At 37.0% G+C, this 22,043-nt stretch overlaps 1 protein-coding gene across 1 annotated transcript in view; it reads right to left on the bottom strand.

Moving 5' to 3' along the window:
• Nucleotides 1-6,203: 6,203 nt before the first annotated feature.
• Nucleotides 6,204-22,043, bottom strand: part of UGCG (UDP-glucose ceramide glucosyltransferase) — a 37,315-nt gene continuing 21,475 nt past the window's right edge. The window contains exons 3-9 of the mRNA XM_014834465.3: nucleotides 17,306-17,408; nucleotides 16,521-16,622; nucleotides 14,862-14,974; nucleotides 11,466-11,644; nucleotides 10,175-10,261; nucleotides 9,230-9,419; nucleotides 6,204-8,761 (exon numbers count right to left, since the gene is read on the bottom strand). Of these exons, the coding sequence (XP_014689951.1) occupies nucleotides 8,591-8,761; nucleotides 9,230-9,419; nucleotides 10,175-10,261; nucleotides 11,466-11,644; nucleotides 14,862-14,974; nucleotides 16,521-16,622; nucleotides 17,306-17,408 (945 nt within the window). The 3' untranslated portion in view covers nucleotides 6,204-8,590. The remainder of the gene's footprint in view (nucleotides 8,762-9,229; nucleotides 9,420-10,174; nucleotides 10,262-11,465; nucleotides 11,645-14,861; nucleotides 14,975-16,520; nucleotides 16,623-17,305; nucleotides 17,409-22,043) is intronic.

Genomic DNA, 22,043 nt, shown 5'->3' on the forward strand with positions numbered 1-22,043 from the left:
AAAATCCATATATTTAAACGATGAGGTACAATATTTTCATCTGTCAAATTTAGAAAGATTTAGAAAATAGCAATTCTGAATTCTAGCAAGGATGCCAAACAGTGAACAGTTACACACGCCCTCTTCGGAAAGCGTTTCAGTAACACGTGTCAGAACACTGAAAGGAAATAATACACTACCAGTGATTTTTATTTTTCCTTTATTTTAAAAATTGAAATATAATTCACAACCATAAAATTCACCTAAAGTGTACAACTCAGTGATTTTTAGTAAATTCGTGAGGTTGTGCAACCATCACCACTGCCTAATTGCAAAACATTTTCACCACCCCAAAAAAGAAACCCTGCATCTGCTGGGAGTCACTCCTCATTCCTCCCATCCCCCAGCCCCTGGCAACCACGAATCTACTTTCTATCTCCATGGATTTGCCTATTCTAGACATTTCATACAGATGGAAATATACGCTATGTGGTCTTTTGTATCTGGTTTCTTTCACTTAGCATAGTGTTTTCAAGGTTGTGTTGTGGCATGTATTCAACACTTTTTTAGGGCTGAATAATATTCCATTGTATGGCCATACCCAATTTTGTTTATTCATCCATCAGTTGATGGACATTTGGGCTGTTTCAACCTTTTGACTATTATGAGTAATGCTGCTAGGAACACTCATGTACAAAGTTTTGTGTGACCGTATGTTCCCTGTTCCCAATTCTCCTGGGTATATACCTACGAGTGCTGTTATTCATTTCTGTTTCTGTCTTCTAGAGTAAATATGTACTATTTTTATGATTTGAAAAGCAATATGCTACCTTAAAAAAATAAAACACAACAAGAACCAACAGGCTTATAAAGCACTGGTGAGAGGCTTTACCACGGTCACCTTGATTCCTTCCAATAACCATTGGCTTCTCAAAGTAAAAAACAAACAAACAAAAAACTAGAAGACTCCAGGAGAGTGAAACAAAAATTTAGTATTTTACTCACACACAGAGAAACCCGTTTGTTAAGCAGAGGGGGGAAATGAAATATCAAATGCATTGCCAACACAATGAGCAGGTGAAAAGTGTTACATGACATCTGAACCAGAATTAATGAGTTTCTTCTCGACTATCAATAAAAGACATTTACTGAGTGACTATTATGTGAAAGCGCTGGAGGGCAAGGAGGGGTGAAAAGAGAAAAGGGCAGAGAAATGACTGCTGAGGCATGCCAAGTCCAGGCGCTTAGACAGCTGGAAATGACTGGCAGACATGGCCTGACAAAATGCTGCAGATAATCTAAGTACACAGAGCTCTGGAGAGGTCCTGGACTGAATGTGAGTTGAGGGCTGAAGGGCAGAGAATCCCAATAGGCAAAGAAAATGAAGCCAGAGGGAGGGCCAGGAACTTTCAAACCAAACAAACAGCCCTGGAGCCAGGAAGCTCTGGTTCCATTTGGAGAAGAGAGCGGTCTGGAGAGAAGGAGGCATGGGGTGGGGTGGGTGGGAGAGAAGGTCGAATGAAATGAGAAAAGAAAGGACTGTCTTTTACTGGACTTTGAGTAATGATGAGGAACATGGGGTCAGACAGAGAAGCCAAAGTCAGGTTACACTCCAGGTCAATATAGAGAGAGCGAGCAGGGAATAAAATAAGCAAAGAGAGAACAAAATGAAAAGGCGCAGACGGTAGGCAGGCCTGCGGAGCCCACAACCCTTACTGGATGCCGCTCGTAGGGTAAGGAGGTTGGTCTGGAATAAAGTCAGAAGACTGGAAGGTTGGGTAATGAGCGAGTACCCTACATCATTTAGAGAAATTCAAGTCAGAATTCTTTTTGGTCTAGGATTACTGGGACCTTGAGTGGAAAATGCATCAATGTTGCAGTTTCAAAATGTCTGTACCCATAGCTTTCAATTTTTCTTCACATGCTCGTTAAACCCAAATAATCTGATTTCTGCTCCTTCCACTCTCCTGAACTGGCTTCCTAGGAGTGGCCATTCTTAAAACGTTTTTCTGGCATAAGAGCTAAACGGGCACTCTCAGGGTCAGCAGCAATTTCTGGCTCTATCTGAAGTCCCACCCTTTCTCCTTCACTGAAGAAAACACATTATAATGTAAAACAAGACGGATATTCACAGAGAAGCTGCAGTCTTCACAGCTGCTGCTTCACCTATCATTATCGGAGACAATTCACAGGGGACTGAGAGCCAACAACGCTGGTGGCACTGCAGGGAGTATGTCGGCTCCAGAATTCCCAGACTCTTCTGATTCCTATTGCCCATGACCCCATTCTTGACCATTTCCTTCTTGAAATCTCTTTCCAAGGTCCCTGGGGTACTCGTTTTACTAATTCTTTCTTCTTTGAAAAGGGAGAGGAACTAACCATCGCTAGGCTTCATATACATTACTTCCCATTCCACATGGGAACAACCTTAGGCTCAGAAGATTAAGTTAGCTGCCCAAAGTCTCACAGCTATGGAAAGGTTCAGCCTGACCCCAGGTTTGGCAGCTTCTTCTCCTCGATGTTTTTCTCCCATTGTATCTCAAATACAAATCCGTTGACACTCTGTCTTTGGTTACCACATTCACTGTCTTCAGCTATCATCTCTGTGGAAATTACTCCCAGGTTCCCACTTTTTTTTTTTTCTTTTTTGAGGAAGATTAGCCCTAAGAGAACATCTGCCGCCAATCCTCCTCTTTTTGCTGAGGAAGACTGGCCCTGAGCTAACATCCATGCCCATCTTCCTCTACTTTATATGTGGGATGCCTGCCACAGCATGGCTTTTGCCAAGCGGTGTCATGTCCGCACCCGGGATCCGAACCGGCGAACTCCAGGCTGCTGAGAAGCAGAACGTGCGCACTTAACCGCTGCGCCACAGGGCCGGCCCCTGCCGGTATGGGTATCTTGATGACGAAGTCTAAACAGCATAACCACATGGAACCACTCCATAGACACCCACAGTCTCTGCCGATCTCTCCCGGAACTGCAGAGGGGCCATACAAAGGGTTTAGCACATTTTGGGTCTTAGCAACCAGCTGCTTAAGAAATGGTTAAAGATATGTATTTTTATAAAATGCAGAGATAGTGACTTCAAACTATCTCGCAGATATTAAAATTTTTAAGACAAATGACTCAATTAAATGCACATCCTTGAAGCTTCGCAGGGAAACCGCTCCCCAGTTGCTATGTTTGTACGCTTTCCAACAAAATAAAGTTGATGTTGTCATAAACTATAACTTGAAAGGAATAAATAACTCCAACTCCATATCCTAATAAACTGCAGAAGGAGATATCTAAATGATTTTCATTCACGTGAATATAGTCTTGTGGTATGTACTAATCTCTATCAAATAATGTATGTAAAATATTTTTCCTTCAACTAACTTTATAACAAGTTACATTCTTGTTCTGCAGGTTTGAATCTGGTTCTCTAGAATAATTTTTAAGAGTTGGAATACAGAGGTTATTAAAACTAAGAATTTTTAAAAAAATTGTAGGTTTATATAACAAGTTTTTTTTTTTCTTCTTCCCAAAGCCCCCCAGTACACAGTTGTATATTCTAGTTGTGAGTGTCTCTGGTTGTGCCATAGAACAAGTTGGGAAGCTGTTATAGGCAGAACTTTGAACAGCATGATCTAGTGAGTAAGGTACAACACTGCAACCTGATGACCTATATACAGGAGCCACTCCCAGCTCTGCCAGCAACTGTCTACTTACCCTTGTGATCACAGGTTTCACAGTGGCTTGGCCACCTTAGCTTATTTACTCTCAAATAAGGGCAGGGGCTCTTCAAAGCTCACCTACGCATAAAATTCTAAGACTCACCTTCAACTTTGTGTAGGTAATTTCTTGAACGTTAGGGTTAGAAGTATACCTTACCAACCAACAGGAAGGAGCTTTGTTCACTGGGTCAAGGAGCCAGGAGTGGGGCCTCTGGCAGGTCACAGCCAAACCCCTTTCAGTCTTCCACCCCCCGGATTGGCTCTCCAGTGAAGAGTACTCTTCTCGCAGGGGCCGGTGGTAAAACAGGCCTGGGAACGCCTCGAGCTTGGGAGGAGTCTTGCCCTGGATGCTGTGTGGCCTACAGCTTTAATATCTCCTCTTTAGGTCTCCAGCCGCAAAGCCATTCCATTCCTTTCCTTGGATCTGCCTTTCCCAGCCATTGGAATGGAAAGATCTAGAAAGCTGAGTTCAGGTTGGAAGCCCAGGGAGAGGGGAGGCAAAGGGACCACTGAGTCTTTTCTAAATGTTACTATGGGCCAGTGCTTCTCAGGTCTGTTTGCACAGTACAACAACAAGCAGACCTAGGCCCCGCCTCAGAATAACGAAACCAGAATCTCTGTGGGCAGGAGCCAGTCATCGGTATTTTTTCAAGGGTTCTCCAGGTGACTCTAATGTGCAATGTTGAAAAACCTGTCCCTAAGTCAGAAATCTGCCAACGAATTACAAACATGGTTAGTAAAATGCAACTTGTGTAATAGTGATTTAAAAAAAATAAACACAGAGGGGTGGGGGGAGGGCACTAGGGGTGAAGTGGTGTACCCACAACATGACCAATAATGATGCACAACTGTAATTTCACAAGGATGTTAACTTTCATAACCTTAATAAAAAAAAAAAAAACTAAAAACTAGGGGCTGGCCTCATTGCGTAGTGGTTAAGTTGGTGTGCTCCGCTTCAGCAGCCCAGGGTTCGGAGGTTTGGATGCTGGGTACGGACCTTTACACCACTCATCAAGCCATGCTGTGGTGGCATCTCACATACAAAAAATAGAGGAAGATTGGCACAGATGTTAGCTCACGGCCAGTCTTCCTCAGCAAAAAAAAAAAAGACAGTAGAACTCAACCATATTGTAACATAGCTTTTGCCTTTACAATATTATCCAAGAGCATTATACCTAGAGCACCTTTTTTTGAAGAAGAAGAAGAAGATTAGCCCTGGGCTAACTACTGCCAATCCTCCTCTTTTTGCTGAGGAAGACTGACCCTGAGCTAACATCCATGCCCATCTTCCTCTACTTTATACGTGGGACGCCTGCCACAGCATGGCTTTTGCCAAGTGGTGCCATGTCTGCATCCAGGATCTGAACCAGCGAACCCTGGGCCGCCAAGAAGTAGAACGTGTGAACTTAACCACTGCACCACAGGGCCGGCCCCCGCTAAAGCACCTTTAATAACACTATTCTAATTTATTTCATTTGGATTTATGTATCACTCAGTGTTTGGGTATATAAAGATCCTTATCTTTTCTCTTGCAGGTCATTATTAGATAGCAGTTTGTTAGTTCCAGGTTACTGAATACAGACAAAAATTATGTGAAATATTCTTTAATTAAAGTTTTTTGCTAAGTTGGTTTCAGTTAGTGTAAGAAGTGTTGTTCCCCCAAGTAAATTTCAAGTAAAATGCTGAATAAATTTTATTTGATAATTACTCAGGATTCAAAATTATAATATGCTGGCCAGCATTATATTGATGTTCCCTCAACTTGGACCTTTACAGGTATGTTTTTAGACATTGGCTACGATATATAAAAGGAAATTGTTAATAAATGTATCTGCTCTCTTGATGTCGGTAGATCATATTAGTGTAATTTAGCCATAGAAACGAAACTGTATAAAACACTTTAGTAAAATAAAGTAGCTCTATCATGAAAAAAAACAAAAAAGTATAGCTACTTAGTGGTGGAAATTAGATCTGAATCCATGTTTTCAAGCAACATTCTCTATTTCTTCTTTATAAGCACAGATGCAGGCTCTGGAGTCAGACAGACTTGTGTTCAAACTTATTTTTCCCTTCACTAGTTATGTGACCTTGTGCACATTACTTAAATTTTTTGTATTTCAGTTTCCTCAGCTTTAAAGAGGAAGAATAATTACAATTACCTCACAGGATTGCTATGAGAAATAAATCAGAAAAACCTCAATAAATTACTTAATATAGAAAAAAATAAAAAATAAACACGTAGTGGGTCACAACAAGACTGGTTTTTACTGTGCAGTTTTCCTCAGGGAACGATGTTACCCACTTCACATAGAAAGGAATACACATCAAAGTCTTTGTTCGTGAAGAAAATGCCCTTCCAACACAGGGGGAAAAAAAGGACATCAAAATTAACACTTCACAGAATTCTCCTAATAATTCTGACGTGAATGGTGGAAGAGGTTAGATTATTTATAAAAATAGAAAATAAAAGGAAAGACAGGAAACAAAATTACATTATTGCTAATGTTTTGATTGTATTCAAATTTTTATTTTTTAAACAAAAAACTTAAGACAATGATTTTAAATAATAAAACATGGTAATTCTAGACACCTTTTTTTTAAGACAGTTTATTAAATTGGGACTCCTACAGTTCTGTTGTGTGATGCTTTCTTCAACATTTATATTATTTCTTACCATTTTCTTATCACTCTAAACTTGCTAAACAAAGAATCATTCTGTCTGCTTAGGTGAAGCTTCACTTTAAGGAAATGCTCCACCATCACACAGAACACACACACAGAACAGTCATCTTTTCATATTTACAAAACACAAGAAGTCTGTCCAGCCATTTTGCTTTTGTCGTCACACTGTCCTTACTGAGATCAGCGAAAAGCTAAGTAGTCCACAAGACTTCACCTCAGCAGTGCAAGGATGGCGTCAACCAAACTTCATTACACAAAGCAACGGATTACAAACATTGTCAGTAAAATGCGACTTGTGTCCTAGTGATTTAAAAACAATAAACATGTAGTGGGTCACGACTAGACTGGTTTTTACTGTGCAATTTTCCTCAGGGAACGATGCTCCCCACTTCACATAGAAAGGAGTCTGCATCAAAGCCTTTGTTCGTGAAGAAAATGCCCTTCCAACAAATTCATCATAAGGCAAAAAAAAAAAAAAAAGAAAAGAAAAAATTGAATGAAGCAGTTTGGCCCAGAGAAAAGCTTATACATAATGTGTATACATAGGTATATACACATTGATAGATATATTGCGATTTAAACCACGTATATAGTCATTAGACAGTTAAATGAATTGGCTCAGTGAAGTGAAAGTGTTCCTTTTCTATAAATATGTAGTTATTGCTAATATGCTACACATTATGCTTTGACATGGAAACTGTAGTAACTGAGAAGGGAAAGCTGCCATATTGCCAGGGTCAGCCCTGCAGCAGGCATTCATACGGACAACATGCCATCCAATCCTGAAGAAAAAGCAAAAATCCCACTACAAAAAAAAGAAAAAGGCTTATGTACTGTCCCTTACATTTTTGCATATTTTTTTTTTTTTTTAAACAAAAACGAGTCCAGTTCACCACAAGTTAAGCACAATCTGACAAGCAAGTTCAGCGGCACATGGGGCGAGAAGAGTGAAATACAGCATGCATTTACAACTAGCATTGATCTGGCCTATTTTGTCATACAAACTGGAATACAAAAATCCAATTTAAATAAGACTAGACTAACTATAATAGTAAAAAAAAAAAAAAAACACACACACAGTAGACTTAGTTTGATACTGATTAATTTTAAGAGTAAAACTCATCCTGTCCCCTCTTAATACTCTACTGCAATTTATTTATTGATGGCTAGAATATTTACTTACTTAAAAAAGATATTAAATACCTGTATCATGAAATTACATTCTTTTTTTAACAATAAGACATACTGTGTAAGAAAATAGCTCATGTGTGAAATGTGTCTGAAATGCATTTTTCCTCACAACTATGAAAACGTCCACTCACACCAAAACAAAAGCACCCCGCACCCCCCACCCCCCAAAAAAAGTTAAGGAAAGATGGAGTGGGTCCAGTGAGGAGCAGGAAGGGAAGTTTTACCAGCACAGTGATTAACAATGGTTCAAGACAGAACCAACAAGAGTTGGTCAAAAAGATGCCTTCGATACATGGCTACAATTAAAAACCAAACTCAACCACTTTTGGTTCATTGCAGTGAGACCAAAAAATCTCTCTCACAGATTCATAGAAATACTAGACTCCAGCTCTTTATTATTATTTTGAAAGGTTTTCCATTTGTTTTCGCAAGGCCTAGCTACCTTATTACAATTTATATTTTGCTCTGCAACAACTACAAGAGGTAGGCAGAAAGCACGAGAAAGTTTCTCAGTTAGTACCTCATGGTGGGTTGTTCACGGCATAACATCGTTCACTTGAGACATGAAGAGTGATGACCTTCTAGTCTTTTCTAAACCCCAAAACAAAGCTGCTGCAATCCCATAAATGTTCAAAGAGTGTACTCACAAATAAGAAACTTTCTCTACTGAAGGATACTGTCATAGTGTTTGTTGCAGAGCGTTCATATATACATATATATTTATTTTTTAAAAATAAACAAACAACCACAAAAACCAAACCCAGGTTCCTAGAACCAATTCTCTTGATTCTCTACTTTCATAAAATAAAGTGTACTATTTGGCCAAGACTACAGATGTGGTTTTTTTTTTTTTTTTTTTGCTTTTTCCCACAGATGCAAGTGCCATGCAAATAAATTAAAGAACAGATACAAAAACATACATGTGATAAAACTACTGAAGGTAGATCTTTAAAAGCATTTATATAAACATAATTTATAATACTTCTCTTTTTTCCATATGTACAGTCACAAAGCTGTAGTTATACATCCAGGATCTCCTCGGCCGTGCCTCCACAGCGCAACCTGTAGCGTCCGGTTCTCCAGCTTATGGTCGGGTCCCACAACGCCGACAGAAAGATGTATATTGTCATGGATTCACGGATGAACCAAGCTACTGCATAATCAAGTTTTGAAAAACACAGTGTGCCACCCTAGGAATTGAAAAACAAAAAAGTGACTTCCCGTCAGAATGAAAACACAGTTCAAAAAGGAAATTGTCCCATTTCACTCTTTTCAGCATCCTACGTAAAATCAACAATAAAATAAAAAGAAGTCTGCTTCTTCTGATAATTTAACTGTCATGCTCTACTGGTTAAGAAAATGTTAATTATAAGCAGAAGCAACATCAAAATAACTGCTATCTTAATATATTCTTAGTATTCAAACTAAGTGACGTGATCTGCACAACATCATTTTTTTTTTTGGAGCCTTAATGAAAGTGATTATATAACCAATTGAAAGCTGAAAATCAAGTGAAGTTTTGTGTCCACATTCCACTAAGGAAATTAATGTTGAAAACTGCAGAATGGCTCAGATGGATTTTCTTCAACTTTTTCTGAGTTAAAATAGTTTCAGTTCCACTCAAATGACCGCAGCTCTTCTCATGCCTACACACATACCTGGACACCCCTGAGTTGAATGTAGTCAAATATAAACCACGCCAGGCAATGACACATGAAAAACACCATAATGTCCCATCTGAACACATGGTGGGCTGCCCATCCAATAATTAGACTGGCAACAAAACACTCTGAAATTGGCTCACAAATGATTGTAGCAGGAAGCATATTAATTCGCAATTTGGTCCACCTTAAGAAAAAAAAAAAGGATTTTTTTTAATCAACAGCCTGGTTACAAGATTAATCAATTTTTTCCCAAAATGATCTGCTCTTTACTCTTATAGACAGGCTCTCCTCTTTAAAGAGTATTTCACGAATCTCTTTTCTATTTTCATTTAGTAGTCAAAAAAAAGTCTATAAATTCATGCGTATGGCCTACACACTGATGCATAAAGATTATAAAATTCAAAGTGTAGAAAGTTAGAAAATAGAGATCAGCATATAAAATAATTCAAAGCTTCAATGTCTCTTTTTTGAGTGCTTTCAGGGTTACACAAGTACACAGTAAAGAAAATATATTTAGACATTAAATTTATTTTAACAAGCTAAACTCTCTTTCTAAACTAAACAGAAATCTGACTTTTAGAGGCCAGCCTGGTGGCGCAGCGGTTAAGTTCGTGCACTCTGCTTCGGTGGTCTGGGGTTGATGGGTTCAGGTCCTGGGTGTGGACCTACACACCTGCTCATCAAGGCATGCTGTGGCAGTATCCCATGTACAAAATAGAGGGAGATTGGCACAGATGTTAGTTCAGGGACAATCTTCCTCAAGCACAAAAAAAAGAGGAAGATTGGTAACAGATGTTAGCTCAGGGCCAATCTTTCTTAGCAAAAACAAAAACAAAAATCTGACTTTTAGATTTTTTTTAAACCAAGTTAGACCATGTAAAATTACTCCCCCTCCTTTTCTTTTAACCAAGCATAAAAGAAGAAAGCCAGCTGATTTACCTGATCATTCTGGATTGAAACTGAGAAATTGAATACGAGCCAGAGTTTTGCATTGCAACCTGAGTAGACATCGCAAACCTCCAACCTCTGAAAATGAGGGGTAATGACAAACACACATAAGTATGACTGGTTATGCATTTACTCATCACTATAAAGAGGAAGCACCTGCCAACATTCAGGGTGAGCCTAGTCCCCAGGAAAGTGCCCTACTTAGGGTATCTTGTACTTACGGATAGTTTAGCAATAATCTAGGCCCCTGTCAGTTCCATCTAAGAGGTGGAAGGAACTACAACCCCTTCAACCTTACTCTTTAAGAAACTTAAAATAGGGGGTGGCCCTGTGGCTGAGTGGTTAAGCTCGCCCACTCCGCTGCAGTGGCCCAGGGTTTCGCCGGTTCGGATCCTGGGTGTGAACATGGCACCACTCATCAAGCCATGCTGAGGTGGCATCCCACATGCCACAAGTAGAAGGACCCACAACTAAAACATACAACTATGTACCGGGGGACTTTGGAGAGAAAAAGGAAAAAAAAAAAAAGAAACTTAAAATATAGGTATTCTAAAAGTACAAATGGAGAGGATTCTGTATTTAATAGTTTACTCTCTGATCATTACTAACCAAAAAAAAAAAGAGGAGAGAATGTGTGGGTGGATATTCAACAAGTAATGTAAACAAAAAGTGGCACTGTGTGTCTCATGGGAAACACTGAGACCATGAACCACACGAACACCATTGTGAAAGAATTTTAAAAACATACTTCAATGTTTAAAATCACATCTTTAATAAATGATCACACAAGGCAACGACCCCCTTTAAAAGCAAACAAGTATCATTTTGTGAAAGAGAAACGTTAAGTCAATCATGTGAATCATTAGGTGGCTTCTTAGCAGAGGACCAAATAATCTACTGAGAAATTTCAAAACTTAAAATCATATCTTTACATTTTCACCTATGGGCTTACGACCGCACTGATAGTTTTAATTCCTCTAAAGCATACAGGAATTTACATCCATAATAACAAAAATTCACAATCACAGAGAAGCTTCCTTTTAATCACTTCAGACCACATTAATCTGAAGAATGATGAGGAATCAGAACATTTACTTCCTTATCATTATGTATCTATGAATAATTAATACAAATGACTTTCTAAAAATACTAACCTATTCTGTACTCACTAGCAAAAAATAAAACAACAAAATAGCTCTCAATGCATGGGTTTAACAAACAGGAAAACCAACAGAAGCGAGGGACTGAAATTCTACAGCCTAATGTAATTTAGTTTTCTTACCGGTCAGCTATTGCTTTGGCCATAAAGTAATCTTCAGCAATGTATTGAGCAAAAGCTATAAGTCCTCCTGCTTGATCTAACACATCCTTCCTCATTAAACAGGACATTCCTGTCACACATTTGAAACCCGTGACATTGGCAGAGATATAGGACCTCGGATGAGAAGTTCCGAAATATACCTGTCAAAACAAAAACAAAAACATATGGAGTACACAATTAGAATTTTATGGTATGAATATGGTATTTATAAACTATTTTTCCTAATGAATTTCCTTTAAGTATGATTGAGTGAATATCCTATTATTCTTACAGAAACTACGTAAATAAAAACTGGTACAAAACAGTGTTTACACGTAGCAGGCAGGCAGTGATATCTTGGTTGGTTGATTACTCTTGTTGTTATCACCACGACAAAGCAAAATTTACTTCCAGGAGGGAAAAGTATATTCTATTCTCAAACAAATACTGTCTTCCCTAAAACTGCAAGAGCCAAAGATTTATCCAAATAAAACTTACTTTGGATATAAAATAAGACAGGCAAAAATATTACTTATTGACATACAAAACATTAACAAATATTTAATGCATCCTGCTTTCAGAATGTTCAAGTGCACACAATCTACGTATATACAAGCGTATGCATGTGTGTACGTGTGTGCGTACGTATGTGCAGATATTCACGCACGCATCCATACATATAAATGTCACCTATAGGTATACTAACCCACCGGACAACCCTATTTCTTAATTCTTTTTCTTATATCCTTTCATAGCTAGCTGCTTCCTCCCCATGTCACTGAGCTTCTTCCCAATTCTCCCAGTTTTATTTTTCATAAACAGGATGGATATAAAATTCTGTCTCCCGTTTTACTGCCCTTTCCCTAGATATGCTTTGAAGTCATGAGATAGGCAAACAGCTAAATTAAGGGTAGAATAAGAGAGACATCACCCTACTGTGTTAGACATAAAACCTGATTTATGATTCACCTCTTAGACATGCTGCCTTTTCTAATAAGCTTGAAATAGCAGTCATCTTTCTCAATGGCAGGAGTTACACAGCATAGAACAAGAGAATTATCAGGGGCGATTAAGAATATGATTCCCGATACCTGCCCTGTGTCCAGACTGTAATGAAGCCCCAGAGTTTGTGGGACTGAATTGAACCAAACTTCTAAGACCAGAAGCGCACATCTTAATTCCTTAAGCAGTTATTAAGGGAGGTCTTAGGAATGAGGTATGACTAGGGACTGTGTCGAAGGCTCCTAGGATTTTTTTTAACAGACTGGAACAATTCCTCTGGCCTATTTTCATTCACTCCATGTATGGCACAGTGACCCTTAGGGATAAAACCCAAATTAAGGGAGTGGGTGTAATCTGGGAGACGTTTATCATTGACATATTCATAAACTTGGATATTTCTAAAACAAAAGAACAACGTGGCATATAAGAATGAAAAGTATTTTACTTTAAAGTAACTACCTAGAGTTTCTTTTACTAAACAAAAACTCTATTTAAGACGAATGATTTCTTGCAGTTGGACAAATATATTCATAGGTAATATTAATAAAGAGCTCGTGGATTTCACCCGTAAGTGGAAGATAAAAACAACAAACAAACAGAGATACACAGATTAGATTGGTGATCACAGGGGGAACGGGGGAGGGAGGAGGGCGAAAAGAGTAACAGGGCACATGTGTGCGATGATGGACGGTAATTAGTCTTTAGGTGGTCAACATGATGTAGTCTACACAGAAATCGAAATATAATGGTATATACCCAAACTGATTTAATGTTACAAACCAATGTTACCTTAAAAAAAAAAGAAAGAATACAAAGAGATCCCACGTACCCCAGTTTTCCCCAATGGTAACATCTTGCAAAACCATTGTACAATATTACAATCAGAATATTGACATTGATACAGCCAAGATATAAAACAGTTTCACCATAAGGATTCCTTATGTGGTCCATTGATAACCACAGACCCCCTTCTCTGACCACTGATAACCACTAATACGTTATCCATTTCCATAATTCTGTCATTGCAAGAAAGTTATATATATGGAGTTACACAGTGTGTAACCTTTGGGGGACAGTCTTTTTTCACTTAGCATAGTTCTCAGGAGTTTTATCCAAATTGTTGCATATATCAACAGTTTATTCTTTCTTGCTTAGTATTCCTTATTATCTTTAGTATTCTTTGGTGTGTACCCATTCAAGGACATCTTGGGTTATTACTAGGTTTTGGCTATTACAAATAAAGTTGCTATGAACATTCAAAAAAAAAAAAAAAAGGAAAAGAAAAAGAAAGAGCCCATGTGGTTTTTTTTTTTTTTTTGCCAAAGGTTCAAGGCAAGTTTCCACAATGTACCTTTAGCCCCTCAGATGTGTGGTAATCATAAAACTGTAATTCAAAAGAATATAAATGTACATACGCTTAAAAGCAAGTTGATATATTTAAAGACTGAAACCATATATGCTTCCCTTATAACGTTAAGACAAGTTTTTCCTTTTAAATGTTTAACAGAACAGGAATGGTTAAGTAAAGTATAGGATACATATATATGATAGTCTATGATACAGCCAATAAAAAGTACTTTTATAAGAAATTATTAATGATTTGGGGGAAAGCTTATGAAGTGACAAAAATAAGATACAAATTATTTTTAGAGTACTATTTCAAGTTTGTTTTTCAAAAGATACATAGGAAAAAAAAAAGAACCCTAGTGCTAAAATGCTAAAACAAACAATTTTTTTTTTAATTTTTAAAAATAGAAACTTCCTCTAATTGGCAGGGTTATGAGAAGTTTGGTTTTTTGCTTCTTATATTTTCCCATAATTTATAGTTTCCTTACAGACATGTTTACATTTCTCTTGTAAAGTGAAGAGAAAAAATGGAAAACATAAAGCAAGTCTCAGATAATTTTCAGAGATCTGTTTTAAAAGGAAATCAAATGGATTTTCTAATGACTTTGTATGAACGATTTTCCTTTTTTTTGTATATTTGAAATACTTGGTGATACGTAAAAAGGATCCTTTTCAGATTGGATCTTTGAAAGAACCGTATGACATGTACTTTTATGTAGGTCAACAGTCTAGAACTGAACTCTAGAAGGGAAAGCGAGGACCATAAAGAAAAAGAATAGACTGTGTTCAGCTGGGAAGAAGACCACAGAAGCTTCCTGTTCACTCACTGCCAGCGTGTAGAGTTGGCAGCTGAATTTCCACTCGAATAAAAACAGCTACTCTCAACTTGAGGACTCAGTACTCGGCAGGTTAAAACGGACTTAAGACAGTCAACTTCAGGTAGCTCATCTCAACACTCAGAATAATCGCGCGCTTCTGGGAGATTCTGGGTCTGATAAACAAGAATATTATTTATGACATCACACTTACCTGTTCTAATGTGGCGGCAAAGCCCTGTCTGTCTGCTACGTAAGGCAGCCCGTGAACCAGGCCCACTTTCTCTGTCATTTGGTTAACCATGTCAGTGAGTGTGTCTGGAATTACTACAACAAAAAAGAAAAACAGGTGGAGAGGGAGAGAGAGAGGAAAAAATCTTCTAAGTAAAATGTCCACTAATGCAAAATATATTTTGTGAGTTGCTATTAAATTCTTAATGAAAATAAATTCTTTTTTGTACATTTGGATCTAATAAAATGAATCGACCACCTTTCTGAGTAGAATACAAAATTTCAAAACGGCGTAATTCATGATAAGCTAATTCACTCTGTACATTTGCAGGCTGGTACATACCTGATATGTACCAAAGGCGGATATACCTTGAATAGATTACTCCCTCCATCTCAGAACCTCCAAACAGGAGTAACGGACAATGTGTCCTAGTGGAAAAGGAGCAGAGGTCAAGGGACCTCAGTTTTTATGCTGGCTCCTCCATTCTTCAGCGATAGGAAATGAGCCTGCACTTTCTTAGACGGTATGAGATTTTCTATCTCATAAAACTACTAACAGGAATTGAATGAGAATACACTTGACAGAGATTTGTCCACTGAAAGCATAACAAACAGAGGATAGCAAATAATTTAAGATAGCAAGTGTGAAGAATGAACATAATTTCTGACCATGAATTGATAGATTTATAATGATCTTGATTAATGAGGAGCACTACACTTGTATTAACTTTTAAATTTGCATTTTAAGCTAATAAAAAAATTTAAATCATTCTCCCGTCTTCAAATAGCAAAAATCTCCTATCATTTTACATGACTCCATTTTTATTTCCTTCAAGTATTTAAGAACTAAATCAATTGTATAAAAGTGTATTTGGGCCTTAAATACACATATTTAAGGGCACATTCTCAACCGCTGGCACACAGGGGACATTCGGCAATGTCTAGAGACATTTCTGGTTGTCACAGCTGAGAGAGGGGTGCTACTGGCAACCAGCAGGTAGAGTGAGGCTGCTGAACATCCTGCAGGACTGCCCAACAGCAAAGAATTATCCAGCCCCAAAGGTCAACAGCGCTGAGGTCGAGAAACTCGAGGTAATTAGAATCTAACAATATTACAGAACACTGAAATTATTCTAAGTAAAAATGTTTAAAAATGTACCCTGGAACTTCCGTATATAAAGGGCTTCCTGCTAAAATTATCTAAGGAAAAAGCCATGGAGGTATTCTAATAAATGTGTGTATCCTAATAAAATATGCACCTATTAATTTCTGTCCCTTTGTATGAGAGAATATATTATGCACACCACAAACAGATTAAAGTAAAATACAAATGTCATACGAACGAGGGGAAATTTACAGCTATGAAAAAGGCTGTAGACTGCATAAGGGACCATGACTATTTTTTTAATGGTTGGAATTTTCTCATCAAAATGAAAACATTTTTATACACGTAACATACTAAGTTAGCATAGAAAAAAAATCAAAATTTTAGTAAGTATAACTTGATATATTACATGAAACAATGATGAAATGAATTACTTTATTAGGCAAACAAAAAGGATTGATCAATGTATTTTTAAATTGTTTTTGGCATTTTATCATCAAATGAAGAGTTTTATAAAATAATTAAGAAAAACCTCACCTCTTATTCCACTATCACAAATCCATATAAGATCATACTTTGCAACTTCATATCCTGGCATTAAATTATTAATTTTAGGATTAATGCCAACCTTTTTGCCACCTAAAAATTTAAAGGTACAGCAGTGAAAAACAACTCATGCAAAACTGAAAATATTTTCTATTATACAGATACACAGTAGAGAGAAGTGAAAACTACTTGCATATTTAATAATCTAAACAAACATATTCTAACATTGTTTTACATTCCTTATTTCATAATAACATACTTAGAAAAAATTGTCCATTCTCAAAAAGACAATTATATCATTTATCTTTGAAAATTCATTAGTTTCAGTTTCCTAATTCTTAAGTTCTTGCATTAATAGTATGAATCAGTATTTAGTGGCAAATATACATCCACAAGTCTTTAGAATAAGCCTGTAGGCTTTTGGAAAAACACTTTTGTAATATAATAAAAGTGAATTCTATTGCTCACTCCCAATTACAGTGAAACAAAAATAGCAGACTCTCAGGTCTCAACTGACAACTAAAACATAGTTTGGGGTAATTTTTTTGTTATTTTGTTAAGCCTAGATATGAAAAAAAAATCTTTGTTTCTATAACTTTTCTCAAAAGGATATAAACACCTTTCACTACTCCAACAAACATAGATAAGGTGGTTACACAAGCTAATAACTTCAATGGGTGGCTAACACCTTAATCTTCTGTTTAATGCAAAGAAGATTACTGATTCTTAATACTATTAAAGCAAAAGGGTTATTGCAGAATTTATTTGTTACTTACCTATAAACAATCTAGCATCAACATTTGGATATTTTCCAAGCAGCTTCTTACATACATCGATGGCTGGATCATCGTGATCTTGTACACAAAGGAGTACTTCATACTAGCCAAAGAACATATTTTATGCAAATTAACCTCTTTTACGAAAATAAGCACTTATGATTAGCATTTATGGATTGATCAAAAGGCATTAAGAAAAATAAGCAATTGTATACACACAGTTTAAAAGTTAAGAGAGTATTCATAACGGACGCAAACACTTATGATATCAAGTGTTGCTTTAATCGAGAGCAGCCTCTCCAGAACAGGGCCCTGTTTGTGAGCAGAAGAGATAATGAAGAGATGGGCAGTGTTCACAGCTGAAGTCTTGCCATTCCCAGATAGGCATGGCCTAGCAATTAAACTGGACCCAGAGCTTCTCCGTGGTCTTCATCATGGAAGATTTACTAAATGCTCGCAGCGTGCCTCGCAATGTAAAAGCAACATAGAAAGCAAAATAAACACACCCTCCACTCTCTAGAAAATTTGTCTCTGAACTTATTATTTCAGGAAGTTATTATAAATTACATGTCAAATCCCATTATGATAATATTTAATGGGCTTTCCCAAACTCTTCACATGAAAAGGACAAAGTGAGACTAGAATTTTTTTTGTCATATTACAACTTTTTGAAATAAAATAGAATTTCATTTGATTCAAAATTTATGATCCTGAAAAGCATGCCCAGCCTTTTAACTATGAAAATACTCAGGACTTTATTTTGCCCAGTGCTATGTTTACTCTTTGACAGGAAATTAAGGAAGTCATTTCTTAGCACTTGACCGACTGTGTCAAAATTCCCCTGGGACATTTATTTTAAAAAGAAAATACTGGGCCCCATTCTTAGACTTTTGAATCAGATCTCTGAAGTGATTCTGACATGTAACCAGGTTTATAAAATCTTGAGCTAAACCTCTAAGTTACCATTTAATAAACTCAATTTTTTAAAGTGCTTGCTTTCACATACAAAGATGCTACTCTACTATTTTTTGGGATATGTATTCTAAGTAGTATTTTTTTGAAAAGCAGTGATAAATTCATGCTGACTCAATGAAAAATTTCCCACCAAACTCCCTTTCTAAAACAGGTTGAACATTTTTAAGCAAAGGAGGGAGGTTGATTATGTCCACAAAAAAACCCAACAAAGCCATGTGCTCTAAAAGATAAAAGCTAAGAATACAACTTTTTAAGTGTCTAATATACAGGGACTAACTCAGGTAATGTGAAGACTTGTTTTATTTATTTCCATTGATAAGCATACGCAAGTAAAAAATGGAAATAAAATGTTTACAGAGTCCTTGAACACAATAATTAATTACTGTTTGTCTAATAAATATTATCTCAGCAAAAACTGGAAATACAGAAATTAGTGGTGGAGCACAGAAGGACCAGGGTTAAGGTCAATGAGGAAGGTTTAGCTAATAAGGTAAGATTCTTTTCAAGCACAAGAAATGTTTTCTCAATAATTAAGTAGAGGGAAAAACAAGGCATACTTTCCTCATACTTTCTACCTACTGTGATTTATTATTTTTTTGTGTGAGGAAGAGTGGCCCTGAGCTAAGATCTGTTGCCAATCTTGCTCTTTTTGCTTGAGGAAGATTGTCGCTGAGCTAACATCCACGCCAATCTTCTTCTATTTTATGTGGGATGCCGCCACAGCATGGCTTGACGAGTGGTGCTAGGTCTGTGCCCAGGATCTGAACCTGCAAACTCCGGGCCTCTGAAGCAGGGTGCACGAATTCAACCACTATGCCACCAGGCCGGCCCCTACCTACTGTTATTATACATTCTATCCAATATCTACCTTTAATGATGACTGACCAAAATTGCCACTGCAATAGGTATTGAAATAATCAAGTAACTTTATAGCTACCTGTCCCACAGACCGGACAAAAATCTGCGAATGCAAAGTGCACCACTCCTGCCCACCCCTGAAATTTCCCAAAGGGTTGACTCTAAGTCTCACAAAGCACTGGCCATCCTCCCAACTTGACTTTCAAAACAACGTCTGGTTGAGCTGCCAAAACACCGTGACCTTAACGATGAAGATTAGAAAGCTTGAGTGACTTTCTAAAGGGTAAGAGTAACAATTAGCTTTCCTTCTACAGAGAGCTGCTCAGCCAGGCTGGCTCTAAAGAGTTCCTTGATTTTCCAAACACAGCATAGTTTCTCTAATGCTTTTATAATTTATGCCGTTTTGCAGGTATGTGCAAATAGAGTGAAAGGAAATGTTTATAAGCAACACAATTCCATACAATGCAATTAAAAAGCTACTCTTAGCTTTTGTCCCCGGCAAGAGAAAACTTTGTAATGTATAACACTAGAAATGTACTCAAGGGGAAGGAAAAAAGCTATCCTAGGTTGCAGCAAATGTTTTTTGAGAAGTATATGGTGTTAGTATAAATAAGGGAGGTATAACTTATTCAAATGCAAGGTTTAAAGTTTTTATTTTTATTGACTCCCCTCTTAATTTCAAATGAAAAACAAATACCTTTGATTAGCCAGAGTACAAATCTAACTCAGTTCACATTATCTAAAGAATGTTCATACTTTTATTAAACATGTAACTTTTTTTTTCTTGGTGAGGAAGAATGGCCCTGAGCTAACATCTGTTGCCAATTCCTGTTTTCGCTTGAGGAATATTGTTGCTGAGCTAACATTGGTGCCAATCTTCCTCTATTTTGTATGTAGGATGCCAGCACAGCATGGCTTGTTGAGTGGTATGGGTCGGCGCCCGCAGTTCTGAATGCTCGAAACCTTGGCTTGAGCATGTGAACTTGACCTCTATGCCACCACGCCAGCCCCCTAAACACATAACTTTTGCTTAATTGTTTCTGATAATGAAAATTATACCAAATTGGGGTAGAAACACATTCCAAGTGTTTTCTACTGTTTTCTAAAGCATTAGATTTTAACCAGGAATCTTCATTTTTCAGCTATGGTAACTACCTCTGTGTCTTCACAATTCGATCAAACATTTATCTGCTAGAAATCTCTGTATTAGAATAGTTAAATCATTCCAACTACACTACAAGTGGCAAAAAAAAAAAAAAAGGTATTAAATTGGTCAAAGGCTTTCTAAGCTAACAAAAATAATTTTTCAGATATTTGTATACTATCTAAAGGTTTAGGCATAAATATATATGTTCAAAAATACAATGTTTATTTAAAAAATCACAAAATATTTCAAGAAAACATTTACTTTATAAATCTGTAAGGGATATAAGGTATAGTAAATTCCACTACAAATGGGCACAGTATGAACACATAAAATCTAGAAATAAAGCCCAGAGTCCTCTGGGTGAGAAGGTTAGCCTTTACCAAATCTTTAGGAAGGTTGCTATACAAACAGCTAAACTGACTAATTTTCCCTTTTTCTTTTCAAATAGTGAAATGACTAAAAGGCTGAGGATAAGAGAGGTCTAGAAATTCCACGAACAGGGATTCAGCCCTTTGATATTTAAGAACTGAATATCTAAAACTGTAATAAGCATGAATGCTACTTTTTTGTTTTAGATGCATAAATGATATTAGATCTAGATGTAAAAAAAAATCAGAAAAATCTCCTCATTGTTTCAGCCCTGTAGCCATTAGGAATATAAACTTTTTACTATAGTAAACAACAAAAAATATCCTCTTAAAATAGGACAATATTTTAATACATATTAATCATTCATATTGCATATCAAGCTGGAATATCTTGAATTATATATAGATAACTACACATCACATTTACAGAAAAATAGTATGATGAGAGTGGATTACAGTCGAATATAAGTTTTATAGCAGAATGGACTTAGACCCCAAATGCCTAGAACATTCTCTGGCACACAGGAGGTGATGAATATATTCGTTAAGTTGATGCACTTGTCCAAGGGTAACTTTGGAGCAAAGGACAGATACCAGGAAGGACATGTTTTTTCAGAAAACTGCTCTGAATTCAAAGTTTTGACAAGAAATATTAAATACTTAGCTATTTTCAAGAACTAGGTAGTTCATACAGTTTTTCAAATTTATTTGGTAAATCCCAAATCTTTTCAACTTATTAGTTTTACTTGCATGTATTATACTTGATCTTTCAATAATGGATCCTATTTTCAATCTTCTTTAATTCTTTTTTTTTCTGAGGAAGATTAGCTCTGAGCTAACTACTGCCAGTCCTCCTCTTTTTGCTGAGGAAGACTGGCCCTGAGCTAACATCTGTGCCCATCTTCCTCTACTTTATATGTGGGATGCCTACCACAGCATGGCCTGCCAAGCGGTGCCATGTCCGCACCCAGGATCCGAACTGGCGAACCCCAGGCCCCCAAGAAGCGGAAGGTGCACACTTAACTACTGCGCCACCAGGCCGGCCCCAATCTTCTTTACTTCTTTGTTAGAAGATTATTTGGTTAGAAAATAATTTCTCTTAAGTATAGCTACACCAGTGACAAAAAAGAATCCAAACATGACACTGGACTTGTCACAGTTTAAACCAAGTCTATATTTGCAAAAAAGAAAAAAAATCACAATTACATAGCCTCACTCTGTTAATAACTCTGATCGTTAATTTAAAAATTCTTCATATGGCCAGAATTTATTGAAGTAAAGCCATCAAGCCGCTTCAGACGCAGATTATTGACTCTTTCTGCTACTGTTGAATCTCTCCCCAAAATGCCGCCTTCTCTGCTGATGCCAAGAGTACTCAATTTTGTGAAAA

Source organism: Equus asinus, chromosome 10 (genome assembly GCF_041296235.1).
Source record: "Equus asinus isolate D_3611 breed Donkey chromosome 10, EquAss-T2T_v2, whole genome shotgun sequence".
Classification (NCBI taxonomy): domain Eukaryota; kingdom Metazoa; phylum Chordata; class Mammalia; order Perissodactyla; family Equidae; genus Equus; species Equus asinus.